The sequence below is a fragment of the Polypterus senegalus genome, chromosome 10 (assembly GCF_016835505.1).
Source record: "Polypterus senegalus isolate Bchr_013 chromosome 10, ASM1683550v1, whole genome shotgun sequence".
Lineage (NCBI taxonomy): Eukaryota > Metazoa > Chordata > Cladistia > Polypteriformes > Polypteridae > Polypterus > Polypterus senegalus.
The window spans coordinates 127,331,746-127,353,823 of record NC_053163.1 but is presented as its reverse complement, the minus strand read 5'-3'; the positions used below and the strand labels follow the sequence as shown (position 1 = coordinate 127,353,823).

General features: G+C 38.4%; 1 protein-coding gene across 2 annotated transcripts in view; it reads left to right on the top strand.

Annotated features, from left to right (window-relative positions):
• The window catches only part of crsp7 (cofactor required for Sp1 transcriptional activation, subunit 7), a 44,472-nt gene extending 22,667 nt beyond the window's left edge, over positions 1 to 21,805 (top strand). For both annotated transcript variants that reach the window (XM_039766565.1, XM_039766566.1), the window contains exon 3: positions 19,053 to 21,805. In XM_039766565.1, coding sequence (XP_039622499.1) covers positions 19,053 to 20,624 — 1,572 coding nt within the window. In that variant the 3' untranslated portion in view covers positions 20,625 to 21,805. The remainder of the gene's footprint in view (positions 1 to 19,052) is intronic.
• Positions 21,806 to 22,078: the final 273 nt, after the last annotated feature.

Sequence of the window (22,078 nt, the reverse complement as noted above, 5' to 3'; positions counted from 1 at the left end):
TGTGAGTACTGCTTAATATTATGCAATGAAAACTATCTGTACATATGGAGTATTTTTTATGCATTACAGAATGCACTTGAAAATGTGTTGAATTTCATGCTTATTTAACTTCTTGAAGTCAATACAGTTGGATCATTCATTTGTTCATTCATTTGAACAGATATGCAGTGTAGCTAGCATTTTAAAAAAATAACTTAGGCAATTTCACTGTGTACCTTTCTTTAAAATCGTGCATTACATACTAGATTGCTAAAGGATAGTTCAAAGTTGATTTTGAATTGCTACAAATCATATATGTATTTGAGCCTAAAAGCAGAGTTGCCTGTGTTATCACACTCAGCATTTGTGCTGACCAGAAATATATTTTTCATTTTTGATTTTTTAAACAAATGTTTTCCATCCATCTATCCATCCATTCTTGATTCCACCTAATCCACCTAAGCAGAACTCAAATCCATACCAACAAGTTGGTTCTCAAGAAAGACAACAGCAGAAAGAAACCTAAAAAGAAAATAGTATGCACCATCAATGAAAAGCTGAGATAAAGAAAAATGGAATTGACAGCATATGTTATTAACAAATAACCAGCTGCTGCTTTGTGTTGGAACTTTAGTTTTCCATCACTGCAGACAAATGGATTTCTTTGCCAAGACAGATGAACATATATTTCCTTGTATTATTGGAGCATAGCTTTAAATTTTATTAACCTTTTAATTGCTTGCAATAGTCATTTTTGTCAACTTGGACATAGCCAACAATGCAGCTTTGAGTACAGTGTGTGTCTTAATGTGGCTACTGACTTGATAAATAATGTCTAAAACAATATGGCATAATGAAAAATATTAACCTAAACTGTACTCTATTTTCTGAGACTATAAATGGAGTAAAAGAAAATGAATTTAGTTTATCCTCTTAAATTGTTGAGCATCTGCTCCTGCCCACAGCACTCAACTGGCATCATGTGCTGTAAAGAATGACGTCAGTCCCAGCACTCCATTATCCACCACTGCTTTTATTAATAGCTGTAAAAAAATTCAATAGTTATTACATTTAACATGTTTGTTTGAAGACAGATTAATTTTCAACAGCCTTATTTATGCTGAGCACATGTAATTTGTGTAATATGTACTTCATGCTTTGCAGACACACCATGAGCAAAAAGTTACTGATATTAGTAATGAAAAGCCTATGCAGTACAAATGCAGTATGTAGCACCCAGAATATTTAAGCTATATTTGAATATATTCAAATATCTACCTATTTGTAATATGCATACTTTGGCTAATTTTATAGCCTTTTTTGAAAGTGAGTAACATTTGCGTCGAGCAGGCATAAAACAAACTGATTGGATTACTTAAGTGTCAGTTTTCAAATTATTCCCCTACAGGATTTCCAGATGTTACCAGTTTTAATCGCTGATTTCTGGGAGAGTAACAATTGCACAGTCTGCCCTTCTGTAAGCTTTTTAATGGCTCCTTGGTGCACTACTGGAAAAATGTTGTGCACTGTAGCATAAAAATTCACATAACTTTTGTGGAAACATTAGGGAAGAGTGCTTTCTGTGAAATAAAATCAGTTGTATATTTTGATGCATTTTTGTTTCATGTGGAGCTGGAAAGTGTTCACTTGTTGCCTGTTGATTGGACTTGCAACTAAGATTCTCATTTTACTCTGTACACATACACAGATGTATTGCATGATAGTATTAAAATTGTATGTGATTAAAAAAAAAAAAATTGAAAACTGAATTCTAAAAAATACTATTAGGCAACATTTTAAGTACAAGAGACACTCCAACAACAAAATAAACAAGCAACCATTGCAACAAAGCAAGCGTTTAAAATTGACTATGTGATCTTATTGTGGCATATTCCAAAAGTTAATTCACTCTTGCAGAAGGAACTCCGGTTTATTTAATGGCAGAATTTCACAATATTAGTACATTTTTAATCTTAAATATGTAATTAGTTGTATATCTAATAAGTCATTTGTTTATTTGCAACAGTGGTTTCTTGGGTTTCTCTTCATTTGGTGCACATGTCCTGGCCATTGCACTTGATGTTGACAGCAGAAGATGATTATTCAGGGAACCAGTCTGCTTCAGTAGTCTGATATTTGTTACTTTGTTGCCCCCAGTGATGCTGAGGATGTTCCTTAAGCAGTGAAGATGAAACCTTTCCATGCAGTTCCTCTGTCTGGTATAGGTTGTTCAGGATTCACTGCCATACAGCCGGGTACTAAGAACACATGCCTGGTACACCTTAGGTTTTGTGTATGATGTTGGATAGCTATTATCCCACACTCTATTGCTTAATTTGGCCATTGCTCCAGCAGCCTTGGTTATTCACTTGAGTTTCTTGTCAAGCGTCAATTTGTTGGTAATCATAGTGCCCAGGTAAGTGAATTTGTCGCTCATTTCAATCACTACATTGTCAATGCTGATTGATGGTAGTGTTGAGATGTTCTGACCAAAGACATTTGTGTTTTTTTTTGATGCTGATAGTCGGCCCAAATTATCACAGGCATAGGAAAAATTTTTTTGTTCTTTTGCCATCTGAGATGTTCACGCCCTGCATGTCTACATGGAAATAGGTGGTGGTGCTAAGCAACTGTGGAGGGCAGCGGATCTTCATTAGGTGGAACAAACCTCTCCTGCCATTAAGGTTGAACGACTTGGTGAGATTGATGAAGGCAATGTATAAAGGTATCTGCTGTTATTGACACTTCTCTTGGAGCTGCAGTGTTTTCTGATGAAGGGTAGGGGAGTGGGGGCATTCCTTTAAGGCTTGTTTTGTCTGTGCACATGGCTAATTTGCATACATAACCATGCAGTGTGTGCTGGTTGCCAGGTTATAGGGATCTGTGTTGTGTATTTGTTGAGAGCACACCATTTTCTTTTTGTTTTTTTTTTTTTATAAACCCAATTTGTGAAACTGAAACTGTTACCCAGGGATAGCAAGTTGGCAACAATCTTACAGTAAGCATGAGTGAAAGTTCTACACATGGTTATTAAAACTCTGATTTCACACTGGCCCTGCAAGCATTATGAGGCACTTGGAAAAAAAATATTTGCCTAAGTTGTCTGTACGGCGAATTTCCAGGAAAATATTTGGTGCACAAGGTCACCGGTGATCACAGTATGTTCGCTGCAAAAAATGCTTTGAATGTCGCCAATTAAAACATTTCCTTCAATACTAATGATAAATTACTGTCATATGCCCTTAGAAAAAAAACTGCTAAAATCATATATTGGAGTCACGACAGGAACATGTTTTGGGAAAAATTAACTAGTTTTAGAAAGTTTGTTAAAAAAATGTAATTCCTATGGAAAATAAGGCCTACGAAAAGTTGTTTTTGTAGGTGTTTTATTATGGTAAATCCAGGGGACAGGGGAATATCTACCCTCACAGCATAGGCTGAATGCAGAAACTATTCCAAGGTGTTTAGGAGCCCTTTAGAAGTGCATACTTACTCAAAGAAATCAAAAAACCTATAACAAAAAAAAACTGAACAGCATAATTTGCACATCTTTTATGATACTGGAGGAAAATGCAGTTGACAGAGAGAATCCACAGACTATGCAAGCAGTTTTACATGAGATTTTCAACTAAGGTTTCTGCAGCTGTGAGGCACCAGTATTAAACTGTGGCAACTATAATTTTATATTTTTTCTTAGTCTGTTTGGCTATTAGTTTAAAATTTGCTTATAAATTGTCATGTCTGTTTTGTTTATGTAATGTAACTTGACCAAAATTTTTCGACTATCAAAGATTACTTGCTTTTGGGTATACAGTGAACCCTCGTTTATCGCGGTTAATCCGTTCCAGACTCTACCGTGATAAATGAATTTTCGCGAAGTAGGATTCTTTATTTATAAATCAAATATTTTCGCAGTTAGAGTATAGAAAACCTGTTTACGACCTTCTAAATACGTTTTTTAACATTATTAGAGCCCTCTAGACATGAAACAACACCCTTTAGTCACCATTACACTCATATTACTCAGTATATTAGACAAAATAAGAGAAAATAAGACATATTAGACGTTACAAATATCATATTACTAGGCGACTTTCGCCTTTTAAGGCGACCGACTTTTATCTTCAATTATTGTGCGCTCCATGTGTACATCAGGCATGTAAGTGTAGAGAATGAGAACATCAAAGTGTCCATTCATAACATTTTTTTTTTTCCCCTCAAGTGTCTGTCCAAAGTTGTACAATGTCAGCCCGAATCTGTACCGCTAAAGACGGAGTTTCATGCACTAAATAAGCTATAGTTGAGAATAAGCAAGCACCATCTCCCCTGATATTTACTACGTGGTGAGGCATTTGTACTCCATCAACATTAATTATTTCCAGAGACATAATTTTTTCTATTTTTCCAGTAAATCGCGCACAAAAGCAAGGGAACAATGAGAGCACCAGAACTCTGCTCACATAGCGTCGCTTCGTACCTCAAGCCGCAAGTAGTAAGTCTGTAATAAGCGGAATATCACTACGCTTTGCACTCATGGGACGGAAGGACAATCCGGAACGCTTTTCTATAGTAGATTATTGTACTGTACATTTAATTGCACACAACCACTAACCTATAAAGGCACGACCTCAGTATCTTCAGCAGGTGCGTTGTCTTCTTCCGCTAAAGAAATACTAGGAGTAGGCAGTGGGTGTCTGGGTGCGCGGCTGAAGAACATCTTGATAGGCAGTTGCTGGCGCTGTCTTTTCACATGCGTGAGGAGGCTTTTGTAGGGTATTGCCATCTTTAATCATATTCAAGAGTTTCACCTTCTTCTGGATAGTAAGCATCTTCCTCTGGCGCTTAGTTTTATTCTCAGAAGGCTTAGAAAAAGCAGCACGTTTAAGAGCCATCGTAGGGCTTAGATAAAAATTCTCAAAGCGCATGCGTAGTGACGTAAGCGTGTATGACAAAAAAATCGCGATAGAGTGAAGCTGCGAAAGTCGAAGCGCGATATAGCGCGGGATTACTGTACTGGTATGAACTTTTTGAATGGACTCTGGATGCATATTTAACATAAATCTCTAAACAATACCTGGAGTTCAGTTTAGATAGTCTTAACATTTTTCTGATGTTTTTTCTGTACATTTAAAATACTCTCATTTGTGCTTGTTTAACTGCAATGTTTAAAAGTTTGCCTTAGCTTTTGAAACCCCTGTCATGTCAGCTTATTTCAGAAAGCTAGGGATACTTGCTGTCTTTTTGATTGTGTTCTGAAATCCTTTAAATCTTCCATGTCTCATCTTTTATACAGAAGAAATGCTGCTGTTTGCTGAGTATTTGCTTTTTGGTATAGTTTCTAAGACCTGTGAGATTTCAATTGAGGCATGACAAACCTACTGCTTGCTTTGGTGAGGGTTACATTTTGTTTTGTTAGGTTTTATCTCTTTTTGACTATGCCTTTTTTTTTTTTTTCTTTTCATTTTTTTGTCTACTTTAGCTATGAAGGCATTTGTTGAATACATTTGACTTGATTGTGTGGAATGTTATTTTCTTCAAATAAAATAATTAAAAAAAATGCTGCTTGCTGCAGGTGCTGACTGAGTCCATCCGTCTTTCCTTTTTCTAATCCAGTTCAGAATCCTTGATGGCTTGGTCCAGTTCTACTGTTGTGTTATTAGTGCACAGTTGAAAGACAGCAGCCAGTCCTAGCTTGCACAATTCAGGCACTCTAGGTAAATAATGAAAGGTAGTATTCCACATATAAGTAACAATAGTTCAGCAATGACTCAAAAAGCAAAGACCAAATTTTCTGGCGATGTTCATGACATTCATTATAAGCTAGCTTTAGTTTAAAATAAGTAAATAAATAATTTTAAAATGTAGGTTTTTTCGCTGTTCAGTTTTTAATACCATCTATCTCTCATAACATGGTATTTTTTTTAAATTTTGTGGATAGCATAGTATTTGCACAAGTATAAAGCTGGAAAAAAGCTTTAAAATGATAGAGAACAATTTCTGTGCAACTTATATTTATAGAGATAAGTCAATTAAAGTCATAACCACCCCCCATAAGTTCAAACTTTGTTAGCTTAAATCTACCTTAATATTTATCCAAGATGTATGCAATTTCAGTTCCATGGGTTACTCGTATGACCAAATCACCATGCCAAGTTTTGTTTAAATTAGATGAGATCCAAAAGTGTGGTTGTTTGACATGGAGTTACCCCTATGATAAAGGTTGTGGATGTACTTTGTTCTTCCGAATCACAGCTTATGTAATTATGTCCGAGTTTTGTCTTGTCTTTTTGTAGTTTTCTTATGTATTTTGTGAAATCTATTGTATCTGTAAACTTGTCTGTTAATGACAAACAATGACAAAGGATTTGTTTTTTTTTGTTTTTTTTTTTTAATGTAAGGCAGACAGAATTTTCGAGGTAAGGTTGTTCTACTCACTAATCATGGATCTGGAGAGTGGTGACCTATTGCATAACCTACAGTGGGTACGGAAAATATTCAGACCCCCTTCAATTTTTCACTCTGTTATATTACAGCCATTTGCTAAAATCATTTAAATTAATTTTTTTCCTCGTTAATGTACACACAGCACCCCATATTGACGGACAAAAAAAAGAATTTTTGAAATTGCTGCAGATTTATTAAAAAAGAAAAACTGAAATATCACATGGTCCTAAGTATTCAGACCCTTTGCTCAGTATTTAGTAGAAGCACCCTTTTGAGCTAATACAGCCATGAGTCGTCTTGGGAAAGATGCCACAAGTTTTTCACACCTGGATTTGGGGATCCTCTGCCATTCCTCCTTGCAGATTCTCTCCAGTTCTGTCAGGCTGGATGGTAAACGTTGGTGGACAGCCATTTTTAGGTTTCTCTAGAGATGCTCAATTGGGTTTAAGTTAGGGCTCTGGCTGGGCCATTCAAGAATAGTCACAGAGTTGTTGTGAAGCCACTCCTTCGTTGTTTTAGCTGTCTGCTTAGGCTCATTGTCTTGTTGGAAGGTAAACCTTCTGCCCAGTCTGAGGTCCTTAGCACTCTGGAGAAGGTTTTTGTCCAGGATATCCCTGTACTTAGCCGCATTCATCTTTTACTCGATTGCAACCTGTCGTCCTGTCCCTGCAGCTGAAAAACCCCCACAGCATGATGCTGCCACCGCCATGCTTCACTGTGGGGACTGTATTGGACAAGTGATGAGCAGTGCCTGGTTGTGTCCACACACTGAGGAGGAGAGGCAAGACACATGACAGCCCGCATGGAGTTTGCTAAAAGACACCTGAAGGACTCTGAGATGGAGAGAAATAAGATTCTCTGGTCTGATAAGACCAAGAGAGAACTTTTTGGCCTTAATTTCTAAGCGGTATGTGTGGTCTCTACTACAATGTGTTGTACATTTTATCCAGTCTGCACATTTTTTTAAATTGATATGTGAACAGTAGGCTTTGATATGCATTTAAATTATGATCTAATAGTATCAATACCCAACTGCAATACCCCTTGCTTTGTTGCTTATTATGGATCTGTTGTAAAAAAATGACACATGTTTAATGTCTGTCAGGCTTTCTTTGCTCCATTCTTATGTTGCAATGTATTATGTTATGTCAGATATCAAGATCCATACTATTTTTTTCTTTCAGCTGGCCCATTTATGAACCAGCCCAAATCGTATGTACATTTTTTAGTTCAGCAGTTGTACAATGATTATCTGGTTATTTTAAATCTTTTTTCTGAATTAATATGTTCTTACCAAAATGGATTAGAGCAGCTGCTGTTTTAGTAAATGACATCCAACTTAGGCTGAACACACACTGCAAATGTTAGCAGACTACCTTCGGTCTTTCAAAGTTGTGTCGCATGTCTCAACTACAGCAGATAGGTCTGTTTTAGCTGAATCAATGAGTAATATGGTGTATGAGACTTGGCAGCACCAACCGTTCATGTTGTTGTACTGTTTGAGGTAGGCTTCATTGTTTGTTTTCTGTTTGAGTACTACATAGAAATCCAAAGTGTAGGATTTGAAGTCTGCCATAATTGAGTTGGCTGCGTTAGGACCTTTCACTTTGGCTTCTGCTATTAGTAGAGATGCTCCAATCTGGTTTTTTTTTTTTTGGGCTGTTACTGCTTAAAGATATCTTGTTACTGGATTGGCTGATTCTGATACTAATTCATCCCCCCCCCCAAAATTATTTTACACTGAGCCACTACATAACCAGGCATGCAGCAGCATTATGTCCGATATTAAAGTGTTAACCTTGGTATTTTTATAATGAAACTATAGACCACAGGATGAAATTCTGTAGTCTTATTGTTTAGTGATCATAAAAATAGTAAAATTCCCTTTAAAATACAGGTAATCCCCAGGTTATGGACATCTGACTTACGATCGGGGCCACAGCTGCGACACATGCGCCTTAGTAAGTGCCACTCCGTCATCGTTGGCCTGGGGATGCTGCAAGCGGTGGCTGGAGGGGGGGCAATTTCGCTGCCCTTGCAGTGTTGTGTCCCTCAGGCGGCTCCCAGCGGCAAGCAGTGACCCATGGTCCATAGTCACCGGGGCCACAGCTATCGCTCGTGTGCAGGACGGAGGCTTGATGGGGTGGTTTGCTGCCCGCCCACTATGCTGCCACAGCTACTGCTCCTGATTGGATGCAGGCTGGATGGAGCGGAGGGGGACATTTCACTGCCCACCCACCACACACGGCTGCCCTATTCGTTCTCAGTGGGCGGCTGGTAATGCCGCAAGTGGTGACCCAGTTGTGGCTGAATGGAGGCCATTGAGGGTGAACGGGACGGCAGGGGGTAGCATTGTAGGTTGGCTGCCTTTTGAATAGGGGTGGTGGTGGGCGATTCACTACCCGCCATTGGCTGCACTGTGATCATTCCCGGTGGGCGGACGCTGCAGGCAGCATACTTTAGTGGAGGTGACTGTGTGGTGGGTGGGTAGTGAACCGCCCCCCGCCGTCCCCCATTCATTCTCAATAGCAAGCCTGCTTGTACTGTTACGCACATAGCAGTAAGTTGTCTCTTGTCAGAACATCAGACGTGTTGACGATGGGTGCCTTCCTGCTGTGATAGCGTATACAGTGCTGCGCAGAAGAGCTTCTCTTAACATTTTGTCTTCACCCTTCAAGAATGTCTCTGAAACACAAATCTGATGCAAGTGCTGGTGATACAGTAAAGAAGAGAAAAATCATCACCATTAAAAAAAAGTAGAAATAATGTCAGAGAGAGGTGAAACTCCATCATTCATTGACGGAGCACTTGGTTACAGTCGGTCAACAATAGCATTAAAATAATTTACCTGTTCTGACTTAAATACAAACCCACAGTCCCTATCTTGTACGTAACCCGGGGACTGCCTGTACATACCTTTTTAAACTAATAAAATTCATGTAGAGAAAATATTTATCCATATTACATATGGCATTGAAGAAAATGCTACTCGTAATTCTAAGCTGTCATTGTTTAATTTCTTCTGTACTTTTTTAAATTAAGCTTTGTTTTAGAAGTTTTTACTATTTGTCTAACATACATATTCTCACACATTGATTTAATTGATTAAATTTAAGCAGTGTATATAAATTTCAGCTATACATGTACTTAAATGTTTTAATCATTGATTACACTACAGCATTTTGCTGTTAAAACATGCATTTATTATATTCAGTTTTTTTCCCCAGTGTAACAGCTAATTATTCCTAATTCTTGGTGTAATTCTAAATGAGTAACCATTTTAATATGCAATTATCCAAATCCTTTACTGTATGATACACAAACACTGTACAAACGTTTTTTTTTTTTTAAAGCTGCAAATCTATCAAATGTTAATGTGATGTTTTATCAAGAAAATAACAGGCTAACATGCCGAAGTAAAATACATTTTACTGTTGCGCGAACAAGCCTATGGTTTACTATGCAGCGATTTAAAAATTCTTTTTCTAATTGAAAATATAATTGGCGGTACTTAAGCTTGCTCATTATCCTAACTTGGACAAGAAGTAGCTTTTCTTTCTGTTAGTCTAATCACACAGGACAACTAATCAGATTTTGTTTTTGAAGTTTATTACTTTCCTTAATGTAAAGTCTAATATAAATTTCTCTCCCTCTCTGGTAGTCTTTACTGCTTTTTGTTTACAGGAAGATGTGGGAAAGCTCAACTACTGAAATACCTTGTGTAAAGGAGCACTACAACTAAATTACCGTAAAGCTTAGAAAAGAAGGTATTAAAAAAAGAGTGGTCATTTTACCGATCACTGATCGAGTCTTTTGTAGTGAAGACTGGCCAATTTAGATTGGTGGCTGATTGATTGGAGCATCATTAGCTGTTAGCTGACAAATAATGGTAGCAGTAAATGATACAAAGTCTGATCTGGTCTTTGGTTTCTAATAATATGGTCTTGGATTGAACTTAAATGGCACTTCAATGTATTTTTCATGGATTAGCTGTTTTTAATTTGAGATGGATTGCTGTGTTTTTTCACTTGTACATTTTTCTTTTTCTGCTTTTCCTTGTTTTTGGAAAGAAAAATGGGAAACCCTCCTAATCAATAACTTACATATGTGCTTTAATGATAATCATTGTCAAAAAATCACATTACAAAAATTTTTATACTAATGTGTCAACTATAGTTAAAGCGAGTGGTGGGCCATGCTTTTCACACCTAGGCCTTCAGTGGTGTCCTACCTACCTGAATTAATAATCCACCTCTTAATACCATCATTATGATACCACGGCTATAGAAACCATCAATGTTATACAGAAATGCAGTATAACAGGGCGTTGCATCACAGACAGGTATCTCATGTAACGAGAATGAATGCCACTACTAAAGCAAGAAACCCAATTAACACAATTCAGCAAGTCTTTCACTGCAGCCACAGATGCACTGCATATTTTATATCTAGCAACCTAATAAAATGACAAAAATACAAAAAACAAAATGCATTGTACTCGCCAAAAACACTGATTTGTACACAAAATCCATCCTCCTTTCCTTCCTCATGAATAGTTCAATCACTTAGTTGTAGATAGATACTTTATTAATCCCCAAGGGGAAATACACATACGCCAGCTGCAGCATACTGATAAAAACAACATTAATTAAAAAGTGATAAAAATGCAGTGCAAGTTTAAAAAAATGCAAGGTGGAGAGTGCAAGGCAGGTATAACAGACAATAACATTGTGTAATGTTAACCTTAAAAGGGTTGATTTGAAGAGTCACATAGTGTGTGGGAGGAATGATCTCCTCAGTCTTGTCAGTTGAGCAGGACAGTGACAGCAGTCTGTTGCTGAAGCTGCTCCTCTGTCTGGTGATGATACTGTTGAGTGGATGTAGTGGATTCTCCATGATTGACAGGAGCCTGCTCTGCCACGGATGTCAAACTGTCCAGCTCCATGCCTACAATAGAGCCTGCCTTCCTCGCCAGTTTGTCCAGGCATGAGGCGTCCCTCTTCTTTATGCTGCCTCCCCAGCACAGTACCACGTAGAAGAGGGAGCTCGCCACAACCGTCGGATAGAACATCTGCAGCATCTTATTACAGATGTTGAAGGATGCCAGCCTTCTAAGGAAGTATAGTTGGCTCTGTCCTCTCTTGCACAGAGCATCAGTATTGGCAGTCCAGTCCAATTTATCATCCAGCTGCACTCCCAGGTATTTTTAGGTCTGCACTCTTTGCACACAGTCACCTCTGATGACCGCGGGGGTTGTACAGGTTATCAGTGCATCTCAGTTCCAACAATAAGTCCTTTACAAGCGCCATGGAGGCTAATGATGAAAGTTGAGTCTGTCCAGTCCTATTTCTGGCATAAGTTTTATTTCGCTTTAGGGATGAGAATGTCCTCTTGATAGAAGCAGTGGACCCAGGCATAGTCACTGCCAAACTTGCCAATGTGTACAGCTGCCCCATGCTTGCACCAAGATTTTTCTGCTGAGCTGAAGGAAATCAAGGAGATCAGCAGGACTTTTCCCTTCAGAATCAGTCCTGCCATACATTAGTCAGGTTTGTTTTTAGCCTGGACAGATCGAATAGTGTTCGGTGACTCTGTCTTAAGCTGGAGAAGGCTGTGTGGGAGAATTTTTTTTCCAGTATGTTTTTCATGTTTTTTTCATGGTAAAGAATGTTGTCCACAACATTTCTGTGGAATTGGTGGTAGTATGCATGCAGGTCTCCTTGTGCTGGGCCTCTTTGTGTGCTCGGAGTGCTTGAGAGGCACATAGTGGCCTCGTAGATCTGACCAAATCGGCCCATCACCACCTGCCTGGATGTCACAATAAATTAACAAAACATAATGGCACTTTCACCGTTTCATAAATGTTTAATTTCAATTTTTTGTGACAGTTCCAACACCACACACATACATTTATCAGGTAAAACAATGTATATTAAATTAATTACAACATAAGAGAAAACCTACAAAACGCTATTAAAACTGGAGTTACATAACTTGACGCTGTGATTTTTAAAATGTGGCCTGACGTGGTGCTCGGGTGAACACTTCACGCTAACATAAGGAACTGTTCCAATGTGTATAGCTTGTAGCATACCACATGGCAGTAGTAGTACTGTACATTAATAGGCAGGTGTGGGTTGTGGGGTTTTTTTTTGGTTTTTTTTTGCTCTGGAGGATAATGGAGACCGATGGTTAATCGAACAATGGACAATCAAGGTTTTGCTGTATTGAACTTTGTATATCTCAAGATAGCTGTATGTACAATTTATATCATTGTCTTCATGAGGATGACATGGCTCAGTGGTTAGTGCAGGTGACTTGATGTCTGGGTTTGAATAACAGCTTGGTTACTATCTTTGTAGAAGTTGTATTTATTCTATGTGTCTGTGCAGAGTTTGTTTCTCAGAGTACAGGTTTTTTTTTTTTCCTTCTCATATATCCCAAAGACTTACAAGTTTGATTAGTTGGTAACTGATGTGACCCAGTACGTGTCAGTGTGTGCATGTGCCCCATATGTGAAATGCCATCCCCATGTCATTGATTTTGTTAAGTGAACTAGAGGATTAGTGGATCAGATGGTGATGATTGTTAGGGGTGGGAATTACCAGGGACTCCCACTGGATAATATTCTGATAATTGGATCATGACAGAATTCTTTTTATTTGTTTTCTTTCATTAAAATATTAATATTGAAATTGTCAAATTCATTCTTGTATATTAGAAAATCTGTCATACCTGATGAACGTAGTTTGAATCCTTTCATCCCAATATTTTGTTTTATTTTTTAATTTGTAATAGTGTTGTCAGCCAGTAATTTAGGTTATGATATTTTATTTATAAAGTGTCTTGTCAATATATTAAAATATGTGTTTAAATTATGTGGTGTTTTCATAAACATGTGTTTACACTAGCGACTGGGAGCCCGATCGAATCTGGCAACAAATTCTATGTTTGTGAAATCCATACTTTCTCTGCAAAGAATTATTTGTTTTTTTAAGTCCTTGAAATGATTTTATTATGGCACTGATTTGTGCTTAAAATAGACCTTTTCGGCCGATGTAATGAAGAGCTTTCTGTTTAAATGGGGCTGAGAGACGTGAACTCAGCTCTTCAGTGTACCTCATCTGATTTTTTCCGGCAAACAAATTTTCAAAACAAACCGTATTTTACGACTGTAATCAGAGTCAGAGTAACTATGCTGGTGTGGTCATTTTAGATCCGAGATCGGCTATTAAAATTTAAACAATGACCGTTGTTAATACCTAGCCGTCATTACTCAGTTTGATAGATGTCAGAAGGACGGATGCCAAAACCGAACTGCCCAAAGATAGATTTCGTCGCACTAAGCAAATGCCGATACGTTCTAAATTACTTCCAGTTACAGAGCTGTCGAAGGGTTTAAGTCAGTGAACGATGCTAGTCCTGGAAAGTACGCCCCACCAAACCAACGTTCCAAAAACTAACCGAACTTACTGTTATCTGCTCGAACCAACACCGACTTACTATACTTGGCTGTCCAGCGGCGACACTGAAGCATTTGAACACCATACATACGAATTGTATCAAATTATATACAAGGATATGTACCAATAATGTGATATTTTTTACAGTAACGTAAAAACCTTTATACACAAGTAAACCTTGGAAAGCATGTTTTCAGTTTGTCATTATGGGGTTTTGAGCATATATCGATATTTAACCAAAATTAAATATACAACACAATATAGCTTGCTAAAAGTGAAAGGGTCTGAATACTTTCTGTTTCACATTAAATGTGCAAAGGGCAATTCGTGGAGGTGTTACTTCTACACCTTGGAGCACTCCAGAAGTTAATACTTTTTGTTGTGCAGGCACAGGTGGCTAATGCCAAATGCTAGCAGTGCTGCATAAATTGCAATACCTAGACATAATACACAATCTCTATAATTGCCCACAGTGCACCAGTCATATCAAAATATTGCAATACTCATTTTTTCTGACCAAATATATAATTATTTAATTTTAATTCTGATTTTAGAATACCTGACAGAATTTAGAAGCTGGTCATCTTTTATAGAAAATAAGTGATCACGTAAAATACATCCAGTAACAGTACTCAAATGCAGTTTTACATTCATTATATTAATCATTATAACAGATATTAAACTTCATGACCCTGTTCAAAAGTTTATATTCCATGTGTTGGGCTGTTAATACATATTTAAGTAAACTAGCAAAATACCCGTGCTTCACAGCGGAGAAGTAGTGTGTTAAAGAAGTAATGAAAAAGAAAAGGAAACATTTTGAAAATAACGTAACATGATTGTCAATGTAATTGTTTTGTCACTGTTGTGAGTGATGAGTGTTGCTGTCATATATATACACATATATCCATATATATATACACACACACATATATACACAAATATATATATATATATATATATATATATATATATATATATATATATATATATATATATATATATATATATATATATATATATAATACACACACACACTATTGTATATGTTCAAGTTCTATTTAAATTTTAAATAGAAGGAATTTTTATTTAGTTGACAGAATATTATTCCGGAATAAATCAACTCAAACCTTAAATAACTACTATATAACTAATATTTTGCTCTCCATAAAAATATATCCTGTCTACATTATACAAGTTAGAAATAAAGTAAGCGTTAAAAGAACAAACATTCAAATTTCTTTACTCTTATGTAATTTTATATAAAAATAAACTTAAATTTTAAATATCCCAAAAGATTTTGCTCTCCATAAAAATATATCCTGTCAAAATTATACAAATTCAAATATGAACATGGTGCATAACAAAACCTGGAAATATAAATAAAATTTGTTCTTTTCAGCAATAACAAATCAAATCATTCAGTTGTCTTTGCTCATATGTCCTTTTAATGGAGCTGGACGCCTGGCATCTTTTTTTTTGGCAACAAGTTTGTTTATGTTTGGTGTGAGGTTCTGTGTTGTGGAGATTCTCAGGATGGACTGCAGGTGCTCATCAGTGAGGCGACTCCTGTGTGCTGTTTTGTTAGTCTTCATGACTGAGAAGAGCTTCTCACACAGATATGTGCTACCAAACATGCACAAGGTTCGAGCCGCATGTAGACGGAGCTGGAGCATTTTGCGGAATGGAGTGAATAAACTGTGCGGCCCTGCAGTATCGTACTTTGCCTTCAGTGTGCCATTACACTGCAGCTCAATCACCTCCATCTGAATCTGCACAGGTGCAGTTTCCACATCGACGGCAAATGGGTTGCGAAACAACTCAAAATTCTTTTTTTGTTCTTCAAAGTCACCAAAGCGCCATGCGAACTCAGTGCGCAGTGCGCTCAGTTTATCAGCAAAGTGCGTATTTGGGAACACCGTTGTGCCGACTTGGTTCGACATTACTTGGCAACAGGGAAAGTGGGGCAAGTTGCACTGGTGCATTTGTGTCTCCCATAAAAGTAGCTTCACTTGAAATCACTTTGTGATTTTGCATGGTAAAAACGTCTGCTGAAGTGTCAGATTCTTCTTTAACTCTTCTGCTTTCTGTATCTTGTGCATTGCATTCAGGTCTTTCAGGTTATCTTGATGTTTTGTCTCATAGTGCCGTCTTAGATTAAATTCTGTAATTACAGCCACATTAGCTCCACAAATGAGACACGGGTTTACCGGCAATGTCAGTAAACATATACTCAGCCTCCCATCGGTTTTTAAAGGCTCTATGTTCAGAATCACCTTTTCTCTTGCATCGTGTGGGCTAGCTTCAATAACTTGCAGCATCATAAGCTAGACTTGATTAACGCGTAAGTGTTGGCAAGGCAGCTGAAGCGCTGCATTATGGGATCTGTAGTTTATTGTGTTACCAGCGCTTCATATCCCCGGCCATTAATAACAATAATATATAAAATGATCTTGCGGGCGGATATAATTACGCGGGCGGATGTGGCCTGCGGGCCTTGAGTTTGACACATATGGACTAAATAGAACTTGAAAAGAGATATTTTTTCAAATGTGATCGCGCAATTCAGATCGAGTTGATGCGCACTACAGCACATCGAGCCCTATTGCCTCAATAAGTCATCCTCCCCTCGCTCTTACTTATTTACCGTTCATCTAATGAATACACTGGAGTATGGCTTTACCAAAACAATCATTGATCGTGAATAAAGTATCCATTATTCATAAAGCTTCAATTGGTGATCTGTCTTTCTGCGTTAACCGCATATTTTTTCATACGTCTCAAACCAAGGGGATGCGAGGCTAAAATGCATCGGGAAGTGCGCGTACATACTCAGTGCATCCCCTCTCAGGAATCGAACCTCGGAAGCCAGCACTAGAGGCGAAGCATCTACTATTGCGCCACGGCGTGTGGTTTGTCTATTTGAGCGTAGCAGTGTAATTCAGTTTTGTTCAGCACTCTTTGGAACTGTTGCTTTTTGTCTGCGCACTGTGTCAGTTCACGTGAGCCGCTGAATATGGTTTTATATGTCACTCGCTCGCTTCTAATTGTTTCGCTGCCTTCTTAATTATATAATGTATGTTTTCTTCAGCGGTTTTTGGAGCTCTTCCTGGTTTTCTACGTACTGCGTGATTACGTGGGAGCGTGATGATGTCACACTAAACTCCGACCCCCACGACTTTCGAGCTCAACTCCATTACAGTAAATGGAGGAAAATAGCTTCTAGTTATGACCATTACGCATAGAATTTTGAAATTAAACCTGCCCAACTTTTGTAAGTAAGCTGTAAGGAATGAGCCTGCCAAATTTCAGCCTTCTACCTACACGGGAAGTTGGAGAATTAGTGATCAGTCAGTCAGTCAGTGAGTGAGTGAGGGCTTTGCCTTTTATTAGTATAGATTATGATCAATGTAAGGGTCAAGAATCTGCATCAGTGCCTTGTTAGATTGTAGTCTGTGCCTTTTGTATACATAGTAATTGTTTTTCTTAGTTCTTGGGGAAACTTATTTTGTACGAACTGTTAAAACAGCCAAACATAAGACAAAAAGCAAAAACTGTCTATCTGTGAGAAAAAGCAATTCAGCACAAAAAAAAAAAAATCAAAGTTCTTTTTTAAAAAATAAATAAATAAATAAGATTTTAAAGTGCCTGTCTACACTATTTAAATTCTATTAAGGTGGAAAAGTAGTGGTTCTTTGGGCACTGATTTGGATAACATACATTTTTGTCATGACTTGCCTTCACCTGAGTGCTGTTGATGAATTCAATATGTTTTTGTGGTCACCCATTATATGGTGCAGATCCTGCAAATGCTTTGTAAATATAAGTGTGGGGGGGAGGGGCTGGGTTCCTTTGGGGGCGTTTTGAATAGATAGCTACAGTTTCAATTAAAACCCAGCACCTCTGAAAATTTTACAATATAATTTGGAACATGTTACTGTGCTGTGTGTTTTCCCACACCCTTTGTAAAAAAAAAATACACACTGGAGTTACTGCTTTAGACTCTTGTTAGACCTCCAAATACTGTCCAGTCTTAATAGTCTTATTGTGACAGCTACAATGTGGGGTTCAGTAAATATCTGTGCAAATATATATTTTATTCACATGTACTGTATAATGTGCAAACTTGTATAAAATGTCATAGTACCAAGACAGTGCTATTCCATAAGCTGTATTTATGCAGAATACAATATACAAGGAGATTAATACAAAAAATGTATCCCATTGGGCCAAATGTCTTGCTGTTCCACTTAATAATATAGGTGTGGCTGTAATTGATATAACTTTTGTGCATGTAGTGGCTTCAGCAGATGCTTAAGACTTTTTTATTTTAATGCTTAGAAAAATACTGTTTTTCAATGATGCATTTGACTATTCATATTTTAGTACCAGACTTTTTTAGTCAGGTTTCCATGGGTGGCTGTAGTCCCCATTTGCATTTGTGGGAACACTATTCTAGGTTTTTTGTTGGCAGCTATCTGTCACATCATTAAGCACACTGTTGAGGAATGTCACAGTTCATTTATAGAATGTGCTCTTTTACATAAATATGCAGTACTTTCTATTATCTTTTTAGCCACCTGTATTAGTGTAGTGGCTGTCCTGTTAGCAATTTGTTTTAAGAGAGCTTTTTAGGGATTGGCCTTTTTATAGGTAAATGTGTTTTATGTTAATTTTCACCCTAAAGTTTAGCCCAAGTTTTGCCCTTGAGCTGAAAGACGACTAGGATAAAACTTTTTAGTTGTTTACTGTTTAATATGAGAAAGAGAGAGAGATGTAAATGATGCATATATGGTAGGTTTCTGTGTGTAGAGAGAGTTCTGTAAATTTCTTTTACAAAAACATATTGCTATTTACATTTGCCTGTTCAAATTTTCTTTGCAGCATGCTGCTTAATTTCAAGAATTGATTTACAGTTGTGTTGTAGAAGTGATGTACTGTTCTAACACTGATTGTCCAGTCTTTACAAATTTAAAGAAATGTATCCATCCGTTTACTTAATTTGCCTAGCTTAGAAAAACTGACTTTGAAATGCTTGTTTTTTTTGTGAAGAAAATTTTAAATTTCAAGAACTTACCTTTTGAAGAATTATTGGCTTATCAGTGTGATATTTTTCAGTTATGTGATTTTATCATTATCTTACAGCCTGTTATGTTCTCTCAACAGGAAACTCGACTTGGAAAGCTGATTAATGATGTGAGGAAGAAGACAAACAATGAGGATCTAGCTAAGCGGGCTAAAAAATTGCTCAGGAACTGGCAAAAACTTATTGAACCTGGGCAAGCAGATACAGCACCTAGGGTACCTCCTCCTGGCTCTGCAAATGGTGGGGCACACCCTTTGCGACAAGATGTTCTTTCTCCTTGCCCTGCCTCCCTGCAGGAACTGAAGAGCCGGAGTGAAATCCAAATCCCTTGCTCCCCTAAAGCAGAGAGGTCGGGAAGCCGCAAGAGGAAAGGAGAATTGAGGGATGGTTTTCCTCCGGCTAAACTCTCCAAGGTCAACTGTGACACTGTACACAACTCCAGCCCACCCCCAACAAATGGTATTAGTGGGAGCCCAGAGCCTCTACCCAGCCCACCACTTGTGGCAGAAAGAAGCCGGTTGGAAGCTTCAGAGAATGACCGGCAAAACAAAATACCTGTTAATGCTGTGAAGCCACATACAAGTTCCCCGGGGCTTGTAAAGGTCCCCAGCACTTCTTCCTTACTCAAAGCAGCAGTACTACAGCAACAGGCCAAAGCAGATGAGGTGGTTGGGGCCTCTTGCCCCCCAAGAAGTCCACGATGTGCATCTTTCAGCCCAAGAAGTATTAAGCAAGAAACTTTGGCCAAGCAGCCCACCATTTATGCAACCTGCAGCCCAAGGCCCTCCATTGACGCTTCTCAGGTGCCATCTTCACCTTCCCCACATCTTTTGACCCCACTCCCAGTACCAGCTTCTCCCCCTCTGCCAGTTTCAGAGACCCACTCCCAGCATCCTAAAACAGAGGCTTGCAAAGCTGTTGGTTTACCCCACTCGGAGATAGATGGGGGGGTTGTGCTTGATGGTGTTACTCCTGGGTCTGAGAGCAAGCGGAAGAAAAAGTATCGGCCTCGGGACTACACTGTAAACTTGGACGGTCAACCAACATTAGAAGAGAATAGCAAGCCAGTGCGGTTAAAAGAACGCAAGCTTACCTTTGACCCTGTAACTGGACAAATTAAACCCTTAACTCACAAGGACTCCCTGTTGGCAGATGAGGTATCACCCCATCACCGCAACCAAATGTTGGTGTCGCATCCAGCAGAAACACACAGGACAGAGCTGCTTAAGCAGGAGCCGGGATCCCCGACTTTAACCAGCCCTTTCCAGAAAACAAACTGGAAGGAACTGGCATGTAACAATATTATCCAGTCGTACTTGAATAAGCAGAGCAGCTTACTATCATCATCGGGGGCACAAACCCCTGGTGCCCACTATTTCATGACAGAGTATCTGAAACAGGAAGAGCACAATGTGAAGGAGGCACGCAAAACTCATGTGCTGGTGGCTAGCAGTACGCAAGCCGACTTGCCAGGGGTAAACCGTGAGCTGTGCACAGAGGACTTGCAACGTATTCATGAGCAGCATTGGCCAGGTGTTAATGGCTGCTTTGATACAAAAGACAACTGGTACGACTGGACGCAGTGCATCTCGTTGGACCCACATGGGGATGAGACCCGGCTCCACATTTTGCCATATGTTTGTTTGGACTGAGTGGCAGGTGGAGTAAAACGAACCAGGTGTTTCCATGGTTAATGAGGCAGCAATGGGTAAACCCAAAGCTCCGCCCCTAGCTGTTGTGAAAGGGGGAAAACGGGGCCAATCTGCTCCTTTGCTTCTGTTTCATTGAGCCTCATCCCTACCCCCATTGGTCAAGGTGCTGCTAACATCAGCGTAGCGTGGGGCTGGGAGAGGTTGAGTCTGGAATGCTGTTTAGGCAATGAGATTTTGGCCGATGGAAGGAGATGAGCCTGCTAAATATGGGGGGTGGTGGGTAAGTGCAGAATTACCCCTCTAATATGCCAGTCTAGGGCATGGCTTGTGAGGACAGGTGCAAAAAAAGGGCATGGCACCCATAACTACTACTTTACCCTGAGTGTGTATGCATGAATTAGTAAAGGGGGCTCCCATTTTCTTTTGGATCACCCCCAGTGCAGTATAAAAACAAACAAAAAAAAAAATATCAATACCCTGTCCCATGACATTCCTTATGAACCCCATCATAATTTCTCAGTTTAAACATAAAGGGAAGCAAGAATTTATTTTAAAATATTACTTAACAAAAATATATGTAATGTGAAGGAGTTTAAAATGGGGGAGATGGTTCAAATTCTTTTCTTTATCAGACTTTACCAAAGAGAGAGGATTATTTTTTGGGGGTTCCTTTTTTTCTTTTGGTAGTAGGGGAGCTTTTATCCTGTTTTTTCCATTAGAATCCTAGCTCTCATTTCGGATTCTGCATTCTGTTTTTTGCTTTTTGTGGTGTGCTTATTAATGTGTTTTTTTTTTTTTTTTTTTTATTTAAATAACTCTTGTTGTCTATATTCCACACAACCCTACTGTTTTTGTTGTTTTATTTGTTGTCTCCTCTCTCCTACTTGGTAGCTTCCTGAATATTTTTTTTTTTGCCCAACGCCAAGCAATCTAGGGGTGCTGTTCAGCTACAGCTTTGTCCTACTATGGTGTTCAAATTGAATACCAGAGAAAAAGAGAGTCTACCTACTTGTCAGCATTCCTTCTTGATCATGTTTGCCTTACGGAGATCCACCGGGGAAAAAAAGCCTTAGTGAATGTACAGAAACCAGACTTCTGGTAACCTTTCATGCTGAAGGGAGCGACTTTGCTATTTGGTCCTTTTAATTGGACACCTTGTGATATAAATGTGGAAAAAATAAAAAAAAAAAAATAATAAAAAAATTATTTTGAGAGTGTGTTAATTTCACTAGTGAAAAGGTCCAGTGATGTGTACAAATTTTTATGCAAGTACAGTATAGCCACTTTATCAACTGAGAAAATTCAGCATTGTAGACTAAGGTAAGTTGCAGAAGTTCGGCATCTCCAAAAGTCCTTATTTAACAAAAGTAATAACCACATTAGTTAAGATACATTCATTAATTGTGTGTAGATTCTGTGATATGGCTAGAGGTGGAAAGTAACAACTGTACCCA